The sequence below is a fragment of the Betta splendens genome, chromosome 9, assembly GCF_900634795.4.
Source record: "Betta splendens chromosome 9, fBetSpl5.4, whole genome shotgun sequence".
In the NCBI taxonomy this organism is placed as follows: Eukaryota; Metazoa; Chordata; class Actinopteri; order Anabantiformes; family Osphronemidae; genus Betta; species Betta splendens.
The window spans coordinates 3,281,394-3,301,048 of record NC_040889.2 but is presented as its reverse complement, the minus strand read 5'-3'; the positions used below and the strand labels follow the sequence as shown (position 1 = coordinate 3,301,048).

The 19,655-nt window shown below is 48.5% G+C and overlaps 4 protein-coding genes across 24 annotated transcripts in view; 3 read left to right on the top strand and 1 right to left on the bottom strand.

The window, feature by feature from the left end:
- The window catches only part of LOC114861294 (pleckstrin homology domain-containing family A member 5-like), a 61,946-nt gene extending 55,498 nt beyond the window's left edge, over positions 1-6,448 (top strand). For 7 of the 21 annotated variants that reach the window (XM_029160341.3, XM_029160340.3, XM_029160334.3 and 4 more), the window contains 9 exons: positions 519-701; positions 1,334-1,481; positions 1,636-1,760; positions 2,126-2,317; positions 2,387-2,491; positions 2,575-2,652; positions 3,395-3,540; positions 3,616-3,764; positions 4,579-6,448. In XM_029160341.3, the coding sequence (XP_029016174.1) occupies positions 519-701; positions 1,334-1,481; positions 1,636-1,760; positions 2,126-2,317; positions 2,387-2,491; positions 2,575-2,652; positions 3,395-3,540; positions 3,616-3,764; positions 4,579-4,613 (1,161 nt within the window). In that variant the 3' untranslated portion in view covers positions 4,614-6,448. The other 14 variants (XM_055511352.1, XM_055511346.1, XM_055511347.1 and 11 more) reach the window with 12 other exon arrangements.
- A 324-nt stretch (positions 6,449-6,772) lies between these two features.
- aebp2 (AE binding protein 2) lies at positions 6,773-10,650 on the top strand. The gene is made up of 8 exons (XM_029160462.3): positions 6,773-7,837; positions 8,811-9,042; positions 9,130-9,237; positions 9,314-9,500; positions 9,568-9,692; positions 9,782-9,849; positions 10,138-10,251; positions 10,325-10,650. Exons 1-8 carry the CDS (start codon positions 7,347-7,349, stop codon positions 10,335-10,337), a joined length of 1,338 nt encoding a protein of 445 aa, XP_029016295.1. The 5' UTR covers positions 6,773-7,346; the 3' UTR covers positions 10,338-10,650.
- A 399-nt stretch (positions 10,651-11,049) lies between these two features.
- Positions 11,050-13,146, top strand: ndufa5 (NADH:ubiquinone oxidoreductase subunit A5). Its single transcript, XM_029160553.3, has 5 exons — positions 11,050-11,158; positions 12,419-12,463; positions 12,554-12,670; positions 12,822-12,887; positions 12,962-13,146. Exons 1-5 carry the CDS (start codon positions 11,138-11,140, stop codon positions 13,061-13,063), a joined length of 351 nt encoding a protein of 116 aa, XP_029016386.1. The 5' UTR covers positions 11,050-11,137; the 3' UTR covers positions 13,064-13,146.
- The window catches only part of cog5 (component of oligomeric golgi complex 5), a 27,511-nt gene continuing 21,000 nt past the window's right edge, over positions 13,145-19,655 (bottom strand). The window contains exons 11-22 of the mRNA XM_029160394.2: positions 18,963-19,044; positions 16,937-17,129; positions 16,510-16,671; positions 15,963-16,062; positions 15,783-15,893; positions 15,201-15,263; positions 14,818-14,921; positions 14,375-14,612; positions 14,225-14,301; positions 13,771-13,897; positions 13,609-13,688; positions 13,145-13,467 (exon numbers count right to left, since the gene is read on the bottom strand). Coding sequence (XP_029016227.1) covers positions 13,341-13,467; positions 13,609-13,688; positions 13,771-13,897; positions 14,225-14,301; positions 14,375-14,612; positions 14,818-14,921; positions 15,201-15,263; positions 15,783-15,893; positions 15,963-16,062; positions 16,510-16,671; positions 16,937-17,129; positions 18,963-19,044 — 1,464 coding nt within the window. The 3' untranslated portion in view covers positions 13,145-13,340. The remainder of the gene's footprint in view (positions 13,468-13,608; positions 13,689-13,770; positions 13,898-14,224; positions 14,302-14,374; positions 14,613-14,817; positions 14,922-15,200; positions 15,264-15,782; positions 15,894-15,962; positions 16,063-16,509; positions 16,672-16,936; positions 17,130-18,962; positions 19,045-19,655) is intronic.

Genomic DNA, 19,655 nt, shown 5'->3' with positions numbered 1-19,655 from the left:
GTCTCAGTCCCACTGTGGGGTTGCTATGGTAACCATTGGCCGTGAACCAATCTCGGCATCCACCAGCACTGCTCTACAACTGACACTAAACTAGATTTAAACTGAATTTTAGAGCATTTTCTAAAGCACCTGAAGGCGTTTAGCATGGGTTTCTTGTTCAAGGTGACCATGGGAACAGGGGGATGATGTCACAGGAAGCACTGCTTAAACAGAGCGATGCCCATACTCGGTACTCATCATTTATGCTTAACACAGACATACAGATGTGGACAGTTAGATGTGGACAGTCAGTCAGTGGACAGTCAGTCAAAGCTCCGTTCTCCCCCTGCAGCTCAGTTTGGCAGCTGTACGGCACCAGTGTCTGGTCAAACCCATCCAAACCTAGAATGCAGGGTGTTTTGTACGTCTAACCCAGGAGGGAGCCTGACAGTTGAGTTCCTCATTCCTGAGAATCACCAAAAGGGTGGATCTACCTGAAAACAAGGTGCTTTCTCTCCTGACTGTGTTCGTGCCAACAGGCAGTGACGCTGCTCCCCCTCAGTCCTCCGAAGGACGGTGACAGTGTGCCCCCCCGCCCGCCCCTCCCTCAGTACTACGATTCATCAGTGCCCCCCCCCCACTCGCACCCGAGCAGCCGCCTGCCCCCCTACACGCACCGCCCCGAGGACCGCAAGGCTGGCTGCAGGAACGGAGCGCACAGCGTAAGACCCGCTGGTCCACATCCATCCACCCACCGAGCCATTCAGTGTGTCTGCATCCTGTTCAGTCCTCTACATCTTTGGTTCTGACCCGTTGTCCATGCTCCATTCAGACCTGCTGTGGTCCACACACACGCACGTGTGTTGTGTGAGTGATGCTTCATTGTGGGTTGTGTTCCACGGTCCACAGCTGTTACTGTGCTCCTATGAACAAATCCAACATGTCATGTGGTCTCACGAGTCTAATACAGCGTTGAAGGATCTTCTGTTTAGCAGAACACCCAGCTATCTGTGGCTTTACAGTGTTTCCTCCTAGAATGCCTCCATCTTTGTGGGTCTACGATGCCTTTTTATACCTGTGATAAGAAATCACAGGTATAAAATTAGAGCTGACTGTCGCTGAGCAGCGGTTCACAGATGAGTGTTGGCACTGGGGCCTGAACTGGCCTTTTGTGGTCAAAGTTCACATCAACAGCTGTTCATCCTGTCTGATTTGTTCATTTGTACATTTGCAGATGTAACAAGTCGGATTTCATTTAAGCAACTTTTTTTCTATAGTTTCTCTGAACTGAACCATCATGTTACATTTGTATCTTCCATGGTTCGAGTCTAACTTATCCTCCCTTCCCTCACAGCAGGCCCCGGACTATCGGCTGTATAAGAGTGAGCCTGAGCTCACCACGGTCAAGGAGGAAGTGGACGAGACAAGTGGCGAAGACAAGGACAAGACGGACGCGTCAAACGAGAGGAAAGAAATTGCACCACCCAAAGGTAACGTAAGAGGTAAGGTAAAGAGTCTCTGGACGAGTCCTGTGGTCCACACCACGCTGCTCATCTTTGGGTAGCACTCGATCGTAATGAGGCCCGATGAATGATGGGTGATGTGCCTGCGGGTGGCCTCATGTCTCAGTAAGTGGCTCTCCTGTGGTTTCTCCAGCAGCACCTCCTTACCCCGTGGGCATTGTCCCGCCCAGGACCAAATCTCCCATGAGCCCACCTGAGTCTTCCACCATTGCCTCCTACGTGACCCTGAGGAAGACCAAGAAGCCTGAATCCCGATCAGTACGTTTAGCTAAGTCAGAAAGCAGTTCCTGCCGTCGAATGGTCCAGAACTCACTCTGCTGTCACCTCGTCTGACACATCAGTTTAACGGAAAGGAACCTGTTTATCACATCACATCACTGCTTCTCCTTTCATCTCAAGTCTTTGTCTGCTCCTCTGGGTTCACAGGGCACGGTTCTTCAGTCAGGGCGTATAAACTATCTGTATTTGTCACAGTTGTTAAAGTGAAGGATTCTGCTCCTGGCATGAAACCTAAATCAACAGCAGCAGTTAGGATAAATGTGACACACAAAGCTCCACAGTAATACACACAAGAGCCTCCACCTGCAGACACACAACAGACATGCTGTCTCTTCCCTGTGCAGGACCGTCCCAGGAGCGCACTGGATCAGATCGGGTTTGGTGAGCGAGAGGTGGGTCGAACGAGGATGAGCGTGGAGGAGCAACTGGAGAGAATGAGGAGGAACCAGGAGGCGTCGTCGCTGCGAGAGAAGAGGCGGGAGACGCCGTCACGCTCCCCATCCTTCAGCAGAGACGGACCGCTGGCTGTGATGCAGGTGAACCGTCAGACCACACATACACACAGCTAGTGAATACAGACGGACTAACCCCAGCTCTGTGTGCAGACCCGGGCCCCAGCAGAGGGAGCCTGCGCTGACCCCCTGGAGCTGGAGGCAGCTCTGCAGCAGCTGAAGCTGGCTCACATGGAACAGCCACCGGCTGCAGAGCAGGTCCTCACCGTTAGACATCACACAAGCTTCAGTTTCACACACACACATAGCAACAACTCCTGTGGTTCCTTCTTAACCCTCAGGAGGATGTAAGGTGTGACGGGTGTGAGGATGTGCAGCAGGATGGAGCTGGGACCCAGACCACTGGCCCAGACTCAGAGGTACTGGTTCTGACTGGTGTTGGTGGAAGCAGCAGCACGTTGTGTTCCACAGCTCTTACTTTGTAATCCCAGCCCTGTCTGCCACAGGCTGCAATGTCTCTGGGTGTAATCTGGGAAAATAACAGGAGATTTGTGGGGATGCGGAGGAAGCCAGGTTGGCTTTAAGGGCTTTATCTCTGAGACTGGGCTGCTTTCCAGCGGGAGGCCGCCCTCCACGGCGTCTGCAGCACTCTCCGAATCATAAATAATGGTTTCATTGGCTTCATGTTTGTCCTGATTATTGATTGTTCTCACTTTATTGGTGAGTTGATATATTACTGGTTTACTGTAACCAGTTCGACAACACAGCAGGCGTGTTCTAGAGGCAGAGGTTGGTTCTAATAAACTTACAGCTTACGCTGAGGGGGGACATAGGCGCTACACGGGTGACAAAACCAGATACAGAAGAGAGAACAGGTGAAATAATGGAACCCCTGGTTAAAGAGCACAGCACTGAGACTCTCCACAAATCACATGAAAGACCCAAAATAACAAGGCAGAGCAACAACCAGGATGAGAACAAGAACATGGGGGGATATGCAGACTGAGCTGCAGGAGAGACTGGCTTTCAAACACCCAGCAGGGATGAAACCTGCACATACATTATTACCATGCGGAGACATGTTGGTGCTCTTTGCTTGTGGCTGTATATGCTGTAGTGACCGTCGCCCTGCTGCCGTCACTCAGCCAGTATGTGTTTCAGTTTGGTCAGAGCCAGCGGGTGGTGATCATGGACGTGGACCTGCAGACGCAGCACGTGCAGATAGTCAACCTGCAGCCGTTTGAGGACGACGACAGCAGAGAGCACGACCTCACCAGCTCCCCAACCAACACCACCACGGAGAACAGGTACGCACGCTGCAGCAGGAAATACGCATCCATCCACACAAGCCATGAGCTGACACCGGCAGATGCCTACTGCAGCTTCCAGACTCTGGAGCCGGAGACGCCGAGTCCAGAGCCGAAGGAGGACGAGACAGAGGAGACGCAGCAGAGCAGCACCAAGAGACTGGACCCATACCAGCTCACAGCTGACGACAAAAAATACAACAACAACAACAACATGATGGCTTGTAAGTGCTACAACGTATGTATACGTGTGTAGGATTCATATGAAGCACAGAGAATAGCTGTTAGCTGTTAGCCTCCTAGCGTTGGACTGAGGGTCAGACACCAGCTCAGTGTTTTCACATGTACTGCTGCGCCGTGTGAAGGCTGACCCTCCTGTAGGCAGTGTCAGATTAGATTACACTTCAGCCTCATTTCACTGCTACTGAGTCTCTACATGAAAGATGTTGCAGTGCTCTGCTATAGAATAGAGGTAGGCACTGAGTGATATCAATTAATGTGACACACACAAATCAGGTGGATCACAGATCTCATTCACCACATATGGTGGGAGTCTGACTGGGATGCATTTAGAAACAATCACATGTCAAACAGACAACTAGCCTCTAATCACATCATTGGGTGGACGCTGCAGTACGTTACTGTGAAGGTGATTAAACAAAATCACAGGAAAATCACCGCAAGTAAGGCAGAGCTGAAACGTCTCACTCTCAGGTTGTGTTTTAAATATGGCTGACAGTTACGTCACCCAGGCTTGGAAGCTAAGCTAAGCTAAGCTAAGCTCCTCCTTCATTTAGGAGGAACACTGATTGTCATGCATCACACAAACGGTCGAGCCAGAAATCGTTCCAGCATCACACATCTCAGTGTACAGTTGCTGAGCTTTTGGACCTCACACATCCACACGTACATGACTAGACAGCACACTCTAGTGGACAAAGACTCTCGAAGGACGGAGGCCTGTGACTGTGTGTGTGTGTTCCTTTGTCCACAGTTTGTTATAGTATGAACGGATCATGCTCCTTTTCCTCCCTGCAGCGCAGACACTTAGCATGGTGAGCGGCGACACGTGAGCGGCGCCGGGTTCCGGCCCGTAGAGCCCAGATGTAGCCAGCCTGCTCCACTTGGATACTACTGTTACATGAGCAGAGGACGACGGCTGACCAGCACGTGGACAAAGGCACATGTACTGTACTTCTACCATGTGTCCATCAGGTCATCTAGCGCGTGTAATGTATGTAGTTGTATTTGTCCCCAAACATTTCTCCAACTTCCAAGACTGTAAAATGGTTTAAGCTCTAAATAAGTCACTGTTTAATAATAATGTATTGGACTCAGCTGAATTAGGTGAGTAAAGGTGAGAAGCTTCCGTTCTACCCGTAACAGAAGCTGATTCAATACACGTCTTTCTCAGTAACCGGAGAACACCCGTGGCTTCTGTGAAGCAGCAGACTTGTCCAGTACAGATGTCTTACTTTAAAAAGAGACAAGGTCCTGTCTCTTCTGTACAACAACCAATAGCTTCCTTTGGCTACTAGTCCTACAACACAGGTTAGTCAGGCTCCAGACTGCACCGAACCGTTTCCTCAGTCATTCTGCAGCAGATGTAGTCCTGCTTGTTTTACCAGCTGTTGTTTAATGACTTTTTAGCAATGTAGCCTGGTAGATCATGGGTTGCAGCATTTTCCTGGAAAGGAGAACGTGCCAGGTTCAATCCCCACCACTGGCACCAGGTGTGCCCTTGAGCAAGACGCTTCATGCTAGCTCCTGGGCGCCCTCACGTGGCTGCCCACTGCTCCCCCAATGTGTCAAATGCAGAGAACATGCAACTTCCCCACTCTCACTATGGGACTATTGTAGGCATCCTTATTCAGCTAAAGTGCAGCTGGGCTTTAAGGCTCCACTCGCTTTGGAAGTCTAGGTCAAAAACATTTTTGCTTTGCTCTGTGTTCAGGTAAAGAGCAGGGGTCAAAAGGTCACTGCTGTTACTCCAGTAAACAAGGAGACTAGAGACGAGTAGCTTACATCCAGTAGAGTCAATCCCGACCTCAGCCTTTAGTGTTAAACCATTTCACCGTCTTGTTTGTATGTAGATGTGTTTAGTGGCTAATATAACTCCACAGAAACGTATTACCAAATACCTACACACATCAGTATACAGACCTTTTGATATCTTAGTATTAAAGTCATGTTAACGTCATCTTTAAATGACCTGGAGGACGGACGAGCTGTCACTGAGCCGGAGGAGGGTGGTCAGCTGGAGGAGATGAGCGACCGATGGGCTCACCGAGTCTCCACACACATGCAGTGCTTTACTTCCAGCCCAAAGTCACCACCGATGCTCTTCTATCTGAATGAATCCTTTGTGTTGCTTTAAGACAACAGGCTTCCTTTTTATTCTATTTTCACATCTTTACGAGTCAGATCGACATATAAAAATACACTTGTAAAGTATATATATATCTATATATATATATAAGCAAATTTCTACTCCAACAAGGTGCCACTTCATGCTGCTGTTTTTCTCTTCCTGAAGTTGTGATCATTCACGTTGAGCAGGTTTCTGTCTGCTTAGATTTCAGTTGTGTCGTTTTGTTTTACATTACATAAAAGAAAGAGCTCGACGCAGATTAGACACCATGAGTTTTTACCTGTCGTAGGCGGTGGAGAATCAGAAAATAGCACACGTATGAAGCAATAAGTGGGACGTTGGAGCTCCAGGACTCACAAGAAGTGAAAGATGTACAAACTGTAAAAAGAGAACTAAATAGCAGAAGATAGCATAATTTATGTACACACTGAAAAGAAGAGTGAATATTATCAGAGGTTATTATTAATAGGGTCAATATGCAAAAAGTTCATACCCATCTGTTTTATATCATGTGAAATAAATGTGATGTTCTTACGACATGCTTTTCATGTGTTACTTGAATATGACTTTAAACCTATTATTAGCTTCATGGCTTCATTTGTTCATTTTATTAATATTAATGCTGTATGTATGAAATGTAAAATGGCTTTAACAACCTGACTGTAACAAAATGATTATAATTACTACAATATGTGCAGAGTGGAAAACTTCATACTATCTGTACACACCAGCCGTGGTACCGCTGAGCAAGGCCTACCAGTCAGACACTTTCTAATGACTCCAGGAGAAACAAAACATTTGTTCTACTTGAGTACATGGCGCATTAGCGCATAACGGAGTGCGGACTTGAACGCAAGACGTCGGCCACTCCGTGAACACCGCGTGAACGCCCGACACGCGCGGACGTGGCTGGAGTTTAGCTCGTGTTTAATAAGACGGTAACCGTAAGCAATGTTCACTTTATTTAAAGAGGAACGAGCCGTTAACTTGGATAATTGTTCTGTTTGTCGGAACACGTGGAGCTGAGAGGCCACAATGACAAAGATCGTCTCCGTATAACAGCATGACTCGGTTCATAAACACTGAATCCGACGTGTATGCGTTCTGTGACGTTGATATTCATCCGAACAGCGACTAGTTCATTAAGGAAACAATTTCTTATTGGCCACGTGGATTGAGTTATCTTTGAAAGTTTTCCTATTACCCTGGCAAATATCTCTTGTAGATAACAGGCTCTTAATGGCCAGCGTCCCCTGTCCTCCGTCCCCCCTGTAACATAAACTTGTCCAGGCAGCGGAGTGAGAGGCCGTGCGTCTTAGCGAATAGACGAGCTTCGGTCCTACGTCACGCCAACCCCCCGCTGCGGAGGCTCGAAGCCGAGCGTGAGTGGAGGAAGAAGGGCAACATCACGAAAATACTTCTCCGTTCGTCGAAGATGGCGCAAATAACGAGCGAGGGGCCCGAGAAAGACTCTCAGCCGACGTCGAGCGAACACGGGGCCGGCGACGCGGCGGCAGCGGCCGGGAAACAGGGCCAGGCCGAGCTGGACCCCGAACAGGAACCGGGCGACAACAACGAGAGCGGAGCAGGAATGGACGTGAAGAGCTGCAGCGAGGCCGAGGAGCGCGGCTACGACCCGGCGGCGATGCCCGACGCCGACAAAGTAGCGGAGAGAGCCGAGAGCAGCGCGAGAGAGCCCGGCGGGGAGCTTTCCGAGGCGGGGAAGAGTCCGGTGCAGGGCAGCCTGGCGAGCAGCACCGACTCCGCGCAGGAGGGCTCCCGGGTCCTGAAGCAAGAACAAAGAGAGGGGGACGGCGTGTCCTCCGGACCCAGCGACCGCGCCAAGCCCGCCGCCAAGAGACGGGCCAGCGTCGAGGTGGCGTCGTCGGACGGGGAGCCGCTCAGTCGGATGGATTCGGAGGACAGGTGCGTCCACGAAGCGGGCCGAACGGAGAAAGCCGAACCGTCGTGCGGAGCCGGTTCCGGGATGCGGCTACCCGACTGGACCGCGGCTCTGGCTAAAGCAGCTCAGTGTTTAGTAGTGAGGCTCGTAGCGAACCTGGACCGGCACGGCTGACCCACAGGAACCGCTTCTTCCTGCGCCGGTTCCGATCGTTGTGTTTACGGGTCCGTAATGAGCTGTTGGGCTGGAGGTCCCAGGACGCAGCTGAGGCGGTGAATGCTTCCAGCTAACCAGGAAGTTCCGTGTTATTCCTTTTATTTTTGTTTTGGTGAGGCGGGTTAATTAGTCCCTGGGTGCGCTAGCGAGGGCTGCCTTGCTCAAAGGAGTATTACTGGGTTTTTAACAGATTGTAGGCTGTGATGCTAGTTGAGCCCAGGTTCTGTCTGAAGGCTCAGTTCTGTGCTGCAGACGGTTCCACAGGGATCCAGTCCTGAGGTCACTAGTAACTCCTGCTGGTGCTGATCAGCAGAGGGAAAAAGGAGTGAGCGGATCTACCACAGCAAACTGGAACATGCCACTAACCCTGAAGGTGAAGCGTGTGGGACGCTCCCACTTGGAGCAGGAGCTCCAGCATCACTGGAATCCCCTTTTGTTCCACGCTTCCTGTCTGTGAAGTACTCCTCTGCCTCCACCAAAGTAGAACCCCAGTAGAACCCGAACTGACTCACTGTGTTGTACCTGGTGAGAGTACACAGGTTTGTGGTTGGTTGGTTCTGAGGGTTGTTTCTACCATTGGTTGCTTATCGGATGAGGGTGAAGCTGGAAGTGTTAACTTTGTGTCTCCAGGTGCTGCAGCTCCAGTCTTCAGATTCACTTCCCTCAGCTTTAGCAACATGTTAGTGGGCACAGCAGGAGACATCAGTCAAGTGAGGTTTTGCTCTGCTACAGCCCTCACCTCTGATCTCACCCTGTTGAACTGGACCTCTGTGTTTCCAGTATCAGCAGCACCCTGATGGACATGGAGAGCACGGCGTCCAGCGGGCGCTCCACTCCGGCCATGCTCAACGGTCACGGTGGGGGGGCAGCGGCGGGGAGCGGCGCGGCACCGGCGGGGGGCAAATCTCTGAGCTACACCTGCTGCTGGGATCACTGCCAGCTGCAGTTCACCTGCAGCCCGGACCTGGCTGAACACATCCGGGCCACACATGTGGACGCGCAGAGAGGAGGGGTGAGCTTCAACGTCAAGTCTGTCTGAGGCGAGGTGGGGGAACTGACTGTGGACCCCCTAAAGTGTACCTGTTTGTGTGCTTCCTAGGTGTTTGTGTGTCTGTGGAAAGGCTGCAAAGTGTACAACACTCCTTCCACCAGTCAGAGCTGGCTGCAGAGACACATGCTGACCCACAGCGGGGACAAGCCGTTTAAGGTGAGACCCAGCACACGGCCCGCTCCGCACTAACCACCCGTCACACCGACCTCATGAGGCTGTTGTGTTCCTGCAGTGTGTGGTCGGGGGCTGCAACGCCACGTTCGCCTCGCAGGGAGGCCTGGCTCGCCACGTGCCCACCCACTTCAGCTCCCAGGGCTCCTCCAAGATGTCCAGCCAGGGCCGAGTGAAGGAGGAGTCCCCGTCCAAGGCCGGCCTCAACAAGAGGAGGAAGCTGAGGAACAAATACAGGCGCTCGCTGCGTATGTCAGCACACGCGTGCGCGCACACAGACACCTTCACATCACTGACACTGTTCGTCCTTTTTAGCTCGACCTCATGACTTCTTTGACGCTCAGACCATGGACGCCATCCGCCATCGAGCCATCTGCCTCAACCTGGCAACACACATCGAGAGCCTGGGCAACGGACACAGTGTGGTGTTCCATAGCACGGTGGGCGTGTGCGCACACACACACACAGATGCAGGATGTGTCTAATTTTCTACCAGAGCTCACTAGCCAGTTCTGTGTGTGTGTTGCAGGTTATCGCCAGGAGGAAAGAGGACTCTGGCAAAGTGAAGGTGTTGTTGCACTGGACCCCTGAAGATATGTAAGACCTGCTGGAGTACACTAACGCGTTACATGTGTGAGATTAGTAGCTTTGTGTGCTCAGACTGTTGGTGGGTCTAAAACAGATGGTCTCCATCTGTGTCTGCTGGGCCAGTTAGCTTTTCCAGCTGTTGACTGGTTGAACCCACTGATAGAGGTGAACGGTAGAGGCCTGAGTTTGACCCCTCTGGTCCAGACTCCCCTCTTGGTTCTGCTGCTGCTGTGGGATGCTCCCAGTTGTTGCTGATAGAGCTTGTGCATGTTGCTGACTGCTGTCTCCATGTGGCAGACTTCCAGACGTGTGGGTTAACGAGAGTGAGCGACCGCAGCAGAAGACCAAGGTGGTCCACCTGTCCCAGCTGCCCACAGACACAGCTGTGCTGCTGGACCCCACCATTTACAGGTGTGTTGGCTCGTGTGCTTTCATGTGGTCCGGCGTTGGTGCTCACTAACAGCATCCTGATCTTCCTCCACAGGATGTTCTTCTGATGCGTCTGCCTCTCCACTCTGCTTCTGTAGTGACCTTCTAGTGTCTCTCCACTTGGTGCTGCCTTTACAGTGGACTGTAGAGAATATGTTTGTCTTTTTATAGGTTAGACTGAAACTAACTGACGAGGCTGTAACCTCCACTGTAGACAGACGTGCATTGTAAATACCTGAGATTTGTAATATATTTTTATATTTTGAATTTTTTACTGTATTGTAGGTAGATGGCATTTCCACTAGAGGTTTTAAATTCATGTTCATGTTCAGATAGCTGCCATCGATACGGTTTGATGTCATTAAACGTCTCCAACCTCCACTTGTCCTGATGTGTGTAGTGTATAGCATCAACTGTTAGTGGACTCACAGCACAAACTAGCCCATCCTTCCCAGCATGCACTGGTGCGGGAGACAGGTTCAGGCCACCGGTCCAACACACACACACACAGGCTCATCAATGAACCCAGTTTTTCGACTGGGAGGAACCAGGGGGAAAACCTGCAGCCTTCACAAGGTCCATGACTTGCAGTCACACACTGAGCGTCAGTCTTTATCACGTGTTTTGTTTGTATTTTCATTTAGTGTTTCTGGGGGAAATGTGATTTTACCCCACTGTATTAACTTTTTAGCTGGTAGACAGTAAAGGTTGTCCTTCATTATAACACATCTAATTATTCTAGTGCTTTTTAAAAAAATCGGCGTCATCTCAAAGTGTGCGTACACCTGCCGGTCTAGTTGTGGTAGCAGCTCTGACGTCATATCCAGTGGCCGGAAATCGCAGGTCGGAGGTTCCGCTGCAGAGGAGGATGGCCGGGCTGCTGAAAAAGGTACGAGTAGAGGTCATGTTGTTAGTTGGATGCTGGAAAAGAATGATTCCTGCCTAATAGGTGGACATGATTGCACTGCCTTGTACTACTATCACTAGTGGAAGGAAGGAAAGAGCGAGGCGCCGTTATGTGCTAGCTAGCTAGCTGTGTGGCTAACGTAGCTCATGACTGGTTGCGTTGGAAGTTACAACCAAAGCGGTTTAATTCTACGCGCTAACCTGAGGACCGATTTAAAATAAATAGGATTATGTTGCTTGTCGACCAATAAAACGACCGAACCGGATCGTTTTCCGACCCTCCGCAAATACGTACGAGTCTTCGTGAGTGTTTGAGTGAGTGTGTATCACAAGCAGCACAGTAAAAACACTGGAACGAGGCTGAATGTAGCAACTCAAGGCTCTGTTCCCCTGTCGCTTCTCCAGCTATTAGAGAACTTGGATTTGAATAGGTTTAAACCTATAACAGGTGAGAAGGTCGAGCTCTAGTGACTGAGGAGAGACTATAAAGCGTTTAACGACACTACCACTACTCTGATCTCTGAAGCCCTCATTCTGTGTGTTAAAGGTCCGCTTTGCCACAATAAAACAGACCACACAAGGTTCCTCCTTAAACCAGCTCTAGTTTATCAAGAGGTGGTAATAAATAAGTTATAATTTGTGAAACCTTAAACTCTGTAAGGCTGATTAAAACCAGAATGGCCCTTTCATCTACTTTCCACAGCGTGTCTTTTTGGACAGTGTAGTAGAAGCTTTTGCTCTGCGGTGATTATGTGACGGTGTACACCTTTTTAAAACAGAGCATAAATAGAGCCTATTCCAGCATATAGATAATTTTTTTGTAGAGAATAACATTTTTATTCAGGATTTCGGTTCAGGCCAACAAAATCCTCAGTTATTAATTACTTGGTTTAAACTAACTGGAACATTTATTGTATTTAGAGGCCTAAACATCTGTTTTTTTCCAGGTTATCTACCTGTAGCTTGATTTGTTGAAATGCTAAGTTCTCAGCCAGTCACTTTGACAACTCAACAGAACCCATCTTTGTTTTAATTCACTTCAAATACCAATACCACTATAAATTAGAATCATTCGTGATTGCTCGTTTAAATTTGTGAGTGTTAGTCTTTATGACCACTGATCATACATGAGCTCTGTGGAAAGTCACATAAAAATGATCAACTGTACAGTGAATCAGCTTAGTGTCCCTTTTAAGAAGTGAGTAGGAGCTAAAGTGACTTGTCTTCTGCTGTTCTCTCCTAGACGACTGGCCTTGTCGGTTTGGCAGTGTCCCATACGCCACATGAGGTAAGCGGCTGAGGGGGATTTACAGCTCTCTGCTCCCTATGTCAGTCAATGTAAGGTAGCGTGCCGACTCTCTTTGCTTGTTCTTCTCAGCGTCTGAGGATTCTCTACTCCAAGATCCTGGCTTCGCTGCAGACTATGCCACAGGATGCCGCCTACAGGAAGTACACCGAGCAGCTGGTCAATGAGAGGTTAACCCATGTCGAAGAGGTCAGTGAGGCGTCAGCTAGTGGCAACACTTTAACATCTAACAGCTGGTTTACGTTACATGACATTGCTGCCTGTTTAGAGAAGTGGTCGATGCAAGTTCAGATGACGACTGACCCATCAGCTGCTTCACCGATTGCGTTTCTCTTTACAGGAACCTGACATCGAAAAGCTTGAGAAGAAAATCAGCTGTGGTCAGATAGAAGAGGTCATTTTCCAGGTAGGCCAGTGTTTTAGTGAATGGGTTTGTTTTTGTGCTGATGACATTGTTACTATAAATGTGTGTGCATGCAGGCAGAGTGTGAGCTCAATCTCTCGAGGAAGATGTCAGAGTGGAAACCCTGGGAACCACTGATTGAGGAGCCTCCTCCCAACCAGTGGAAATGGCCCGTCTGACTCCATGTTGGAAAGATACTCATGTCGTATTTTGTGTGTTTCGTGTTATGACAAAAGGTGCAAATAAAAGTTATACAAATATTTATTGCTCTACAGTTTATTTCACACAGTCAGATGCAGCAGATGTGAAACTGATCAGTAACAGCCACTCTGTAGTGTTGCATATAGAGGTTTAACATTCAGTTTTGGAATGTTTGCATCAGTAAAAAAAAAACACAAAGCCCCATGTACCTACGCAGTCAAAAACACACACCACCACTTCCAGCTGCAGCAAGCATCAGCCTCTGACCTCCTGAGGGCCACTTGTGGCTCTCTGTAACAGCTGAAGCATGATAGGATAGATGGGGGCAAACTCCTTTCCCTGCCGGGCCCTCACGGACTGCACGTACGCCTCCAGGGCGCCCCTACGAGGAAACATGGTGAATGCTCCAATCAGCAAAAACACTCCACTAGAGGCTGCTCTAGTGTCAGGACAAAGGCATCCACAATCACTGGCCACAGTTTATGTTCTACAGAAGCAGTCAATAGGCGACATGAACACATACCTGATGAGGGTCAGCCTGTCTCTCTCTGAGGGATGATCGTCGAGCCACTGGGAGTAACGGGCAATGGACCACTCTGACCTCTGTGGGGGGAGAGCTCCTTTCATTGGTCCAGAATAAGATCTGTGTGTGTGTGCGTGTGTGTGTGTGTGCGTGCGTGCAGACCTGGTGAGGTGACTTCAGCTCTGGTGGGGCTCTGGTGAAAAGGAAGTGCAGCAGGGTGCTGTAGGGGATCAGGTCTCCCACAATGGAGCTGTTTGCTATGAGCTCACTGGTCTGAAACAGCAGCGGCCTGCAACACAAGGACATACTGTTACAGAGCATCTGACTGGTGCAGGGGTTCAGAGCCCAGGAATAACTGTGGGACCTAGCTGGGCCTAGAACCCTGCACCACAGTTCTTTATAGAACAGACTAAACCACATGACAACTCTACTAACTGTACTGTAAGATCTGAGGTGTATAAACCACCCTAGTGTTTGCTGTTGGTCTTAGCCAGCATCATGTATCAAACTACTTTAAGTAGATCACAGGCTCCAGTGTCCTTGGGTTGAACTGAGTGTTGAGACAACACAGGGACAATTATCACACCTCATGGATGCAGCCCCAGCAATCACGCACCTGAAAGAGCGCAGCATCCTGTAGGCCTTCCCCAGGTCAGACACCCTTCTGCACAGAGGTGCTACTGCCATCTCCATCTGACATCAAACACACAGAGGTTAGAAGCAGCCAGACTGGACGTCAGCCTGAGCGTCAGCGGTATCACCGCACCTGAGCAAAGTCTGCGGCCAGCCTCATCTTGCCTCCCTCTCCCAGTGGGCGCAGCAGGCTGGCGTGGCGGACAAACAACTCCATGGCTCTCTGAGCAATGGCCTCTGTGCTGTCGTAGATGAAGTCAGCGCACTGGAAGTGTCTGAAGTAGTCTGCCATCACTCTGGAGATGAAGCCCTGCAGCTCCTTCATGTAAAGGGAGCAGGGAACGTCGGGTTTATCCGGGCTCGACAGGGGCCTGCGACAGGTGGGAGGAGTCTATGAGATCACCTGATGAAGTATGTAAACTACTCATGATAGCAGTGTAGAAAGAATGTATCCAACTATTTCTAATATGTAATGAGCCATCATGCATAGAAGAAAATAGCGCTCCATAATCCTTTGGAAGCTAAAGCTGTGGTACTAACACGTGATCAGTGCATAGCCTATGATGTGTGACCTACCCTGAGAAGTCTTCCTGGTGCAGCGTGATGATGATGGCCTCTATGGAGTCACCCACCGACTGGAGGAGAGGCTGCACCGCACTGCTCATCAGGGCTCGCACTCCCTGAATGGTCAAATGAGGCCATGCATACATGAACTACTGCTGGTTACCACTGTGGCAGAGGTCTTGATGAATGGCTAACAGGTAAATATGGGCATGGTGTCACCTGTATGGATCCATGTGGCATAACATTGGATCAACATGGATCCATGACAGTCTGCACTGTTGCTTCCTACTATTATTTTAGACATGTTTGTAGGTTTTAGGATTACCCAGCACAGTCCAGACTTTAATCATGATGCTGATGTGAGTCTAAATAATAGATAGATAAAACACTGTTACCTCCAAACACGAAGACAGAGAGTCTGCAGCAGCTGGTGGACCTATTCCTAATCCAGACATGATCTGTAAACACAAAGCCAGAAGTTGAGCAAGGCAGTGACTGGGAGACAGTGCCCCCTGTCCAAAAAGCCATGTAACTACAGTCAGACGTCTGCTCGTGTGTTTGTCTACACGTGTCCTAGCTGAGAGTCAGAACAGTGTTTGTTTTGTCACAGTAGGAATCTAAAGGTTTAATATTTAATGCTGAAGTAATGGGTTCCAGTGGCGCTGCTGCCATGCATGTTTAATGGAGGACACGCCGAATTTTATCCCATTGTTATTTCATACTTTCCGTACAAAGCGTGTGTGTTGTCATGTTGCTACTGTGTTTATGAGACGCTGGAAAGGAGAAACAGTACAAGACTTTTAAAAGGCAGCAGGCAAAGAGTCCTGGGAAATCAAAACCGTTACTATGTCTCTGTCCACATGATGAATGGAACTTCATTAGCAAAGGAATTAAATCGTTCACTCATATCTGACATGTCTGTACATTTCTCCATGTCATTTCTCCAGTCTCGCACTGGTCAGCCATTGTGTTGCTACCTTGGCTACAGCCTGCTGCAGACGGTGGAGGGAGTTGACCACTGCTACGTTCCTCCTCTGGCCCTCCGTTAGTGGACCGATCACCTGGCTGGCATCACCCTGAGTGCACAGCTGCAGACAGATGTTAGTACAATGCATCCCAGTATACGTATACAGACATATGTACAAGGTGACACCCACCAGCTGTTCAGATTTGACACAGAAGAGTTGCACAGTCTTAGCAGCATTTCTGGCTACAGCCAGGGAGAGGTTTGGGTCCACTGATGCTACGTTCAGCTCACTGAAGATCGACACAGGAACAAACAGACACGCTCTCCATTACAACAAGTAATGTATGACTCGGATGCATGTGTGCCTACCAACAGGTTATCAGTATTAACACAGAGCCCTTCTCCCAGGGGGTTTGCCATTTGGCTAATGAGCAGTAGCTTTCCACCATCCTCAGCCACTGGTGACATTTTAGCTGAGTGAACTTTACCACTGTCAGAGAGGAAAAACTAAAGCTAGAGCAGCTGTCACTTTCTCAGACTCAGGTGAATAATAAGCTATACATTAGATTTCATGGTTCATTCCTTCTGTTACTGGACGTCATTAAATCATGCTGCAAACACCATAACCTAACTGGAACAGTAAAGGCTTCAGCACTGTCACATCACAAATCCTACTCTCAACATGTCAGATGAAGCGTGTGCCATGTATCCAGGCTGAGCCTGGACACGGTACGTGCCTGCTGATGGTCTTAATGATGCTGTCCAGCTCGTCGTTGGACGGCGGGTTGCGGCCGCCCATGGGGAACACCAGGTTGATGGGATCAAAGAGGCGGGAGAGGGACTTGGATAGGTAGGCTGCCTCATACGACTGCAGGGAGTCCTTCAGAGCCTTCTCTGGGCTACGCAAGAAAAGACACATACTCTGTTATGGTGGCCCCACTCCATTCCCTTCTAACTGTCTCATGGGGTTTAACCTCCAAGCAGAAGCAATTTGAAGCTGCGTCTCATCAAATTATTATTAAATGTAGGCATGATGCCATTAGCTGCTCTGCTTGTGCCATTGTGAGCTCAGAAAAGGCATCAGCTCTGCTACATACTTATTACTACGAACATGTTCTAGAATATTTATTATTAGTATTCTGTGTCATCTGTGTGAGAACTCACTTGTAGTCTTGCTTGCCGTGCGTAAAGAGATCTTGGCTGTCCGTCTCCGCAGCACTGATGTCGTCCACGTTGCTACTCATCAGCGCCCCCTGCAGGCTGGCGCTGTACTGCTGCAGTCTGCGCCACAATTCGTTGTACAGTCGCAAGAGCTTGGGGTATTCTCCTTCAAATGCTTGCTTCAGGAAAGACGAGGCTGCGGAGAAGTAATGTGTATGTCAGGTCATCAGCAATTACATCTATCTGTGACATGTCACTGATAGATTAATATTATTATTGTAACAATTATAGTTACAGGAACCAAATGAAGACAAACAGTCTGAAACGTAAGTTATGAATGTCAACAATATAAACATCTAAATTAGTAACAACTGAAGGACACTAGCATGGTGAATTCACCCCATGCACCAATAACTGGATCAGTAAACAGTCTAACTACTAGAATTTGTAAGATGGTCACAGAATGTGCGGCTGTGTGAGTGAGAGGGATGAAGGTAGAAGAGATGGCTGATGACCACACGGAGCGAAGGAGTGACCCCCCGCCTGATGTGTGGGATGACTTGTGTTTAAATAGACACTGAGCCAGCATTCATTAACCATACAAGACTGGACTACCATTAAAATCAAACTGTGTTCTGTGTTTGGTTTCAATGGGCCATGAATCGATTGAACTCTGTGTCAACATGGAGTAAAATCCATGAGGAGCATGTGACATATCCAATTGGACTCAGTTATTGTATTTATCTCTTTAGTTCTGCCCTGTTCTGTGGAGTTCACTATGAACAAGCATTTTATTAAAAACAGTAATAATTAATAATCAACACTAAGACTTTTGCTTTCAAACTATATCATGTACATTATGTGTGTTGCAGGTGTTGCTCCAGAGGAAGCTGAAGCTGTCACTGAGCTTCAGCTGTGACTACAGCTCTGGAGCCACTTCCAAACCAAAGGAGCCCTGAGCTTGTACAGTACACCACCCAGTGCAGAGCTGTGGAGGGTGCTTCTATTAGTATCCAGCAGTATATGCAATGTTTGCTGACCACTGTGCTCCTGTGGTTACTCTCAAACACCTCCTAATAATAACTGAAGCCTTTATTTCCACACTTCCATGAGCTGTGGGTCAACTCACACTTCAGGCTGCTGTAGGCAGCACCATCAGTGACCCACAGCCAACCAAGCTGTACATCGGTCCAATACGCCGAGTCAGCGTGGGGCTGGCCGTTGGTTATCACCCATAGCTTTACTGATCTCCTGCTGTTACAGCTCTTGTTACAGACTGATGACCTGGGCTCATTAGATGAAGCCTTGCATGAGCCGGTGGTACAGCAGTGTAATGGGAAAAATTGTGCCTTTCTTATCCTATATGACTATCATGTGGTATATGACTTATGTTTAACACTGAGTGTTCTTATGTGTGCAATTCATCTCATTTTGTTCGTAATACATCAGGTTTAATGTATCTGATTGACTGCTCTCTGCCTGGCACTCCCGGGAACTGACTCCTATCTGACTCCCTGTCCCTTGTCCCCAAGGAGGGGTGTCTCCTGACAGTACTGCTCCTTCTCTCTGATAGCGAGACACTGGTGATACAGGTGGAAGAACGTAAACATCTCCACACACAGAGCCACAGAGATGACAGAGAAGGTGGTAATATGAAATTTGATTAGACCAGAGAGACATTCCACCCTGCCAGGGAAAGGAACAAAAGGCAGAAGCAATTTGAGGATTTTGGGATCTTTGCATCACACCTCCGTGGTGTATGTTCTAGTCTCCCCACCGCTGGTGTAGTTCAGCGTTGGTTGGGTTTTAATTTGGGTTAATGATTGTGCACATCAATATTTTGAATTGCTTTCCCCATTATTTTTACTTTCTTGTTATTACAATAAATTACAAAAATGGCAACTCTCTAATCTGCCTCTTTATGTAGAAAGTTTACAGGACAAGCAGCTACTTACTATGGATGGAGCTTTATGTTTACATCTGCTGTCCTCTATATAGTATAATAAGGGGGTGGGGATGAACAGTTCACCTTCAGTTGCTCTGTGAAACTCCTCACTGAGTGTGTTGGTCACATCTGTCCAGAAGACGTAGAGGATATCAGGCTGGCCATCCTGTCGCCAGGTATACAAAGAACAATGATTAGAGGAAGTCATGGAGAACATAATTCCAGGTTATCGTTCTGCTCAGACACTGCTGTTTACAGTGGTGCTGATGATGCTAAGTATTTGCTCTTCATCCTTGTTGCATTTATTTATGTTTGGTAAATCTTTCTCATTGTGAGAAAGGGCAACCTTTCAAGAATGAGCACTGTTAAATATCTGACGAAAATTAAGTAAAGTAAGTAAGTAAGTTAAGTAAAGGTGAAAAGAGTCCAGTCAATGAAGTGGAAAGGTTCTGTAATTCCTGTTCTGTAAAAAACAGGTGTCAAATCCCTGCCACTGTACTCAGACAGTTTAAACCAATGCATCAGTATAGATAGAACATTTGTCCAGGATTCATTGTGTAATCTTCTGCCATCCCAGCAGGCACAGTCTAGATTTTCAGGAGCTTGATCCCACCAGACAGATAAAAAAAAACAGGAGAAGCTGGAGTATCAACTATAAACCATCATGTGTATCTATGTTCAAATTAGCGGAGGTTGTTTTCTCTGCTCCACTATTAAGGGATGCATATGTGCGCAGGCATCTCTATTCCTGCCACTATGAAAACATCATCAGCATCT

What these genes read in the sequence shown, in the direction of transcription:
- aebp2 (XM_029160462.3), top strand. Translation starts at nt 7,347, where the DNA reads ATGGCGCAAATAACGAGCGAGGGGCCCGAGAAAGACTCTCAGCCGACG. An exon ending in CGGATGGATTCGGAGGACAG is followed by an intron (nt 7,838 to 8,810) that starts GTGCGTCCACGA and finishes CTGTGTTTCCAG; the next exon opens with TATCAGCAGCACCCTGATGG. An exon ending in GCGGGGACAAGCCGTTTAAG is followed by an intron (nt 9,238 to 9,313) that starts GTGAGACCCAGC and finishes GTGTTCCTGCAG; the next exon opens with TGTGTGGTCGGGGGCTGCAA.
- ndufa5 (XM_029160553.3), top strand. Translation starts at nt 11,138, where the DNA reads ATGGCCGGGCTGCTGAAAAAG. An exon ending in TGGCCGGGCTGCTGAAAAAG is followed by an intron (nt 11,159 to 12,418) that starts GTACGAGTAGAG and finishes GTTCTCTCCTAG; the next exon opens with ACGACTGGCCTTGTCGGTTT. An exon ending in GGTTAACCCATGTCGAAGAG is followed by an intron (nt 12,671 to 12,821) that starts GTCAGTGAGGCG and finishes TTCTCTTTACAG; the next exon opens with GAACCTGACATCGAAAAGCT.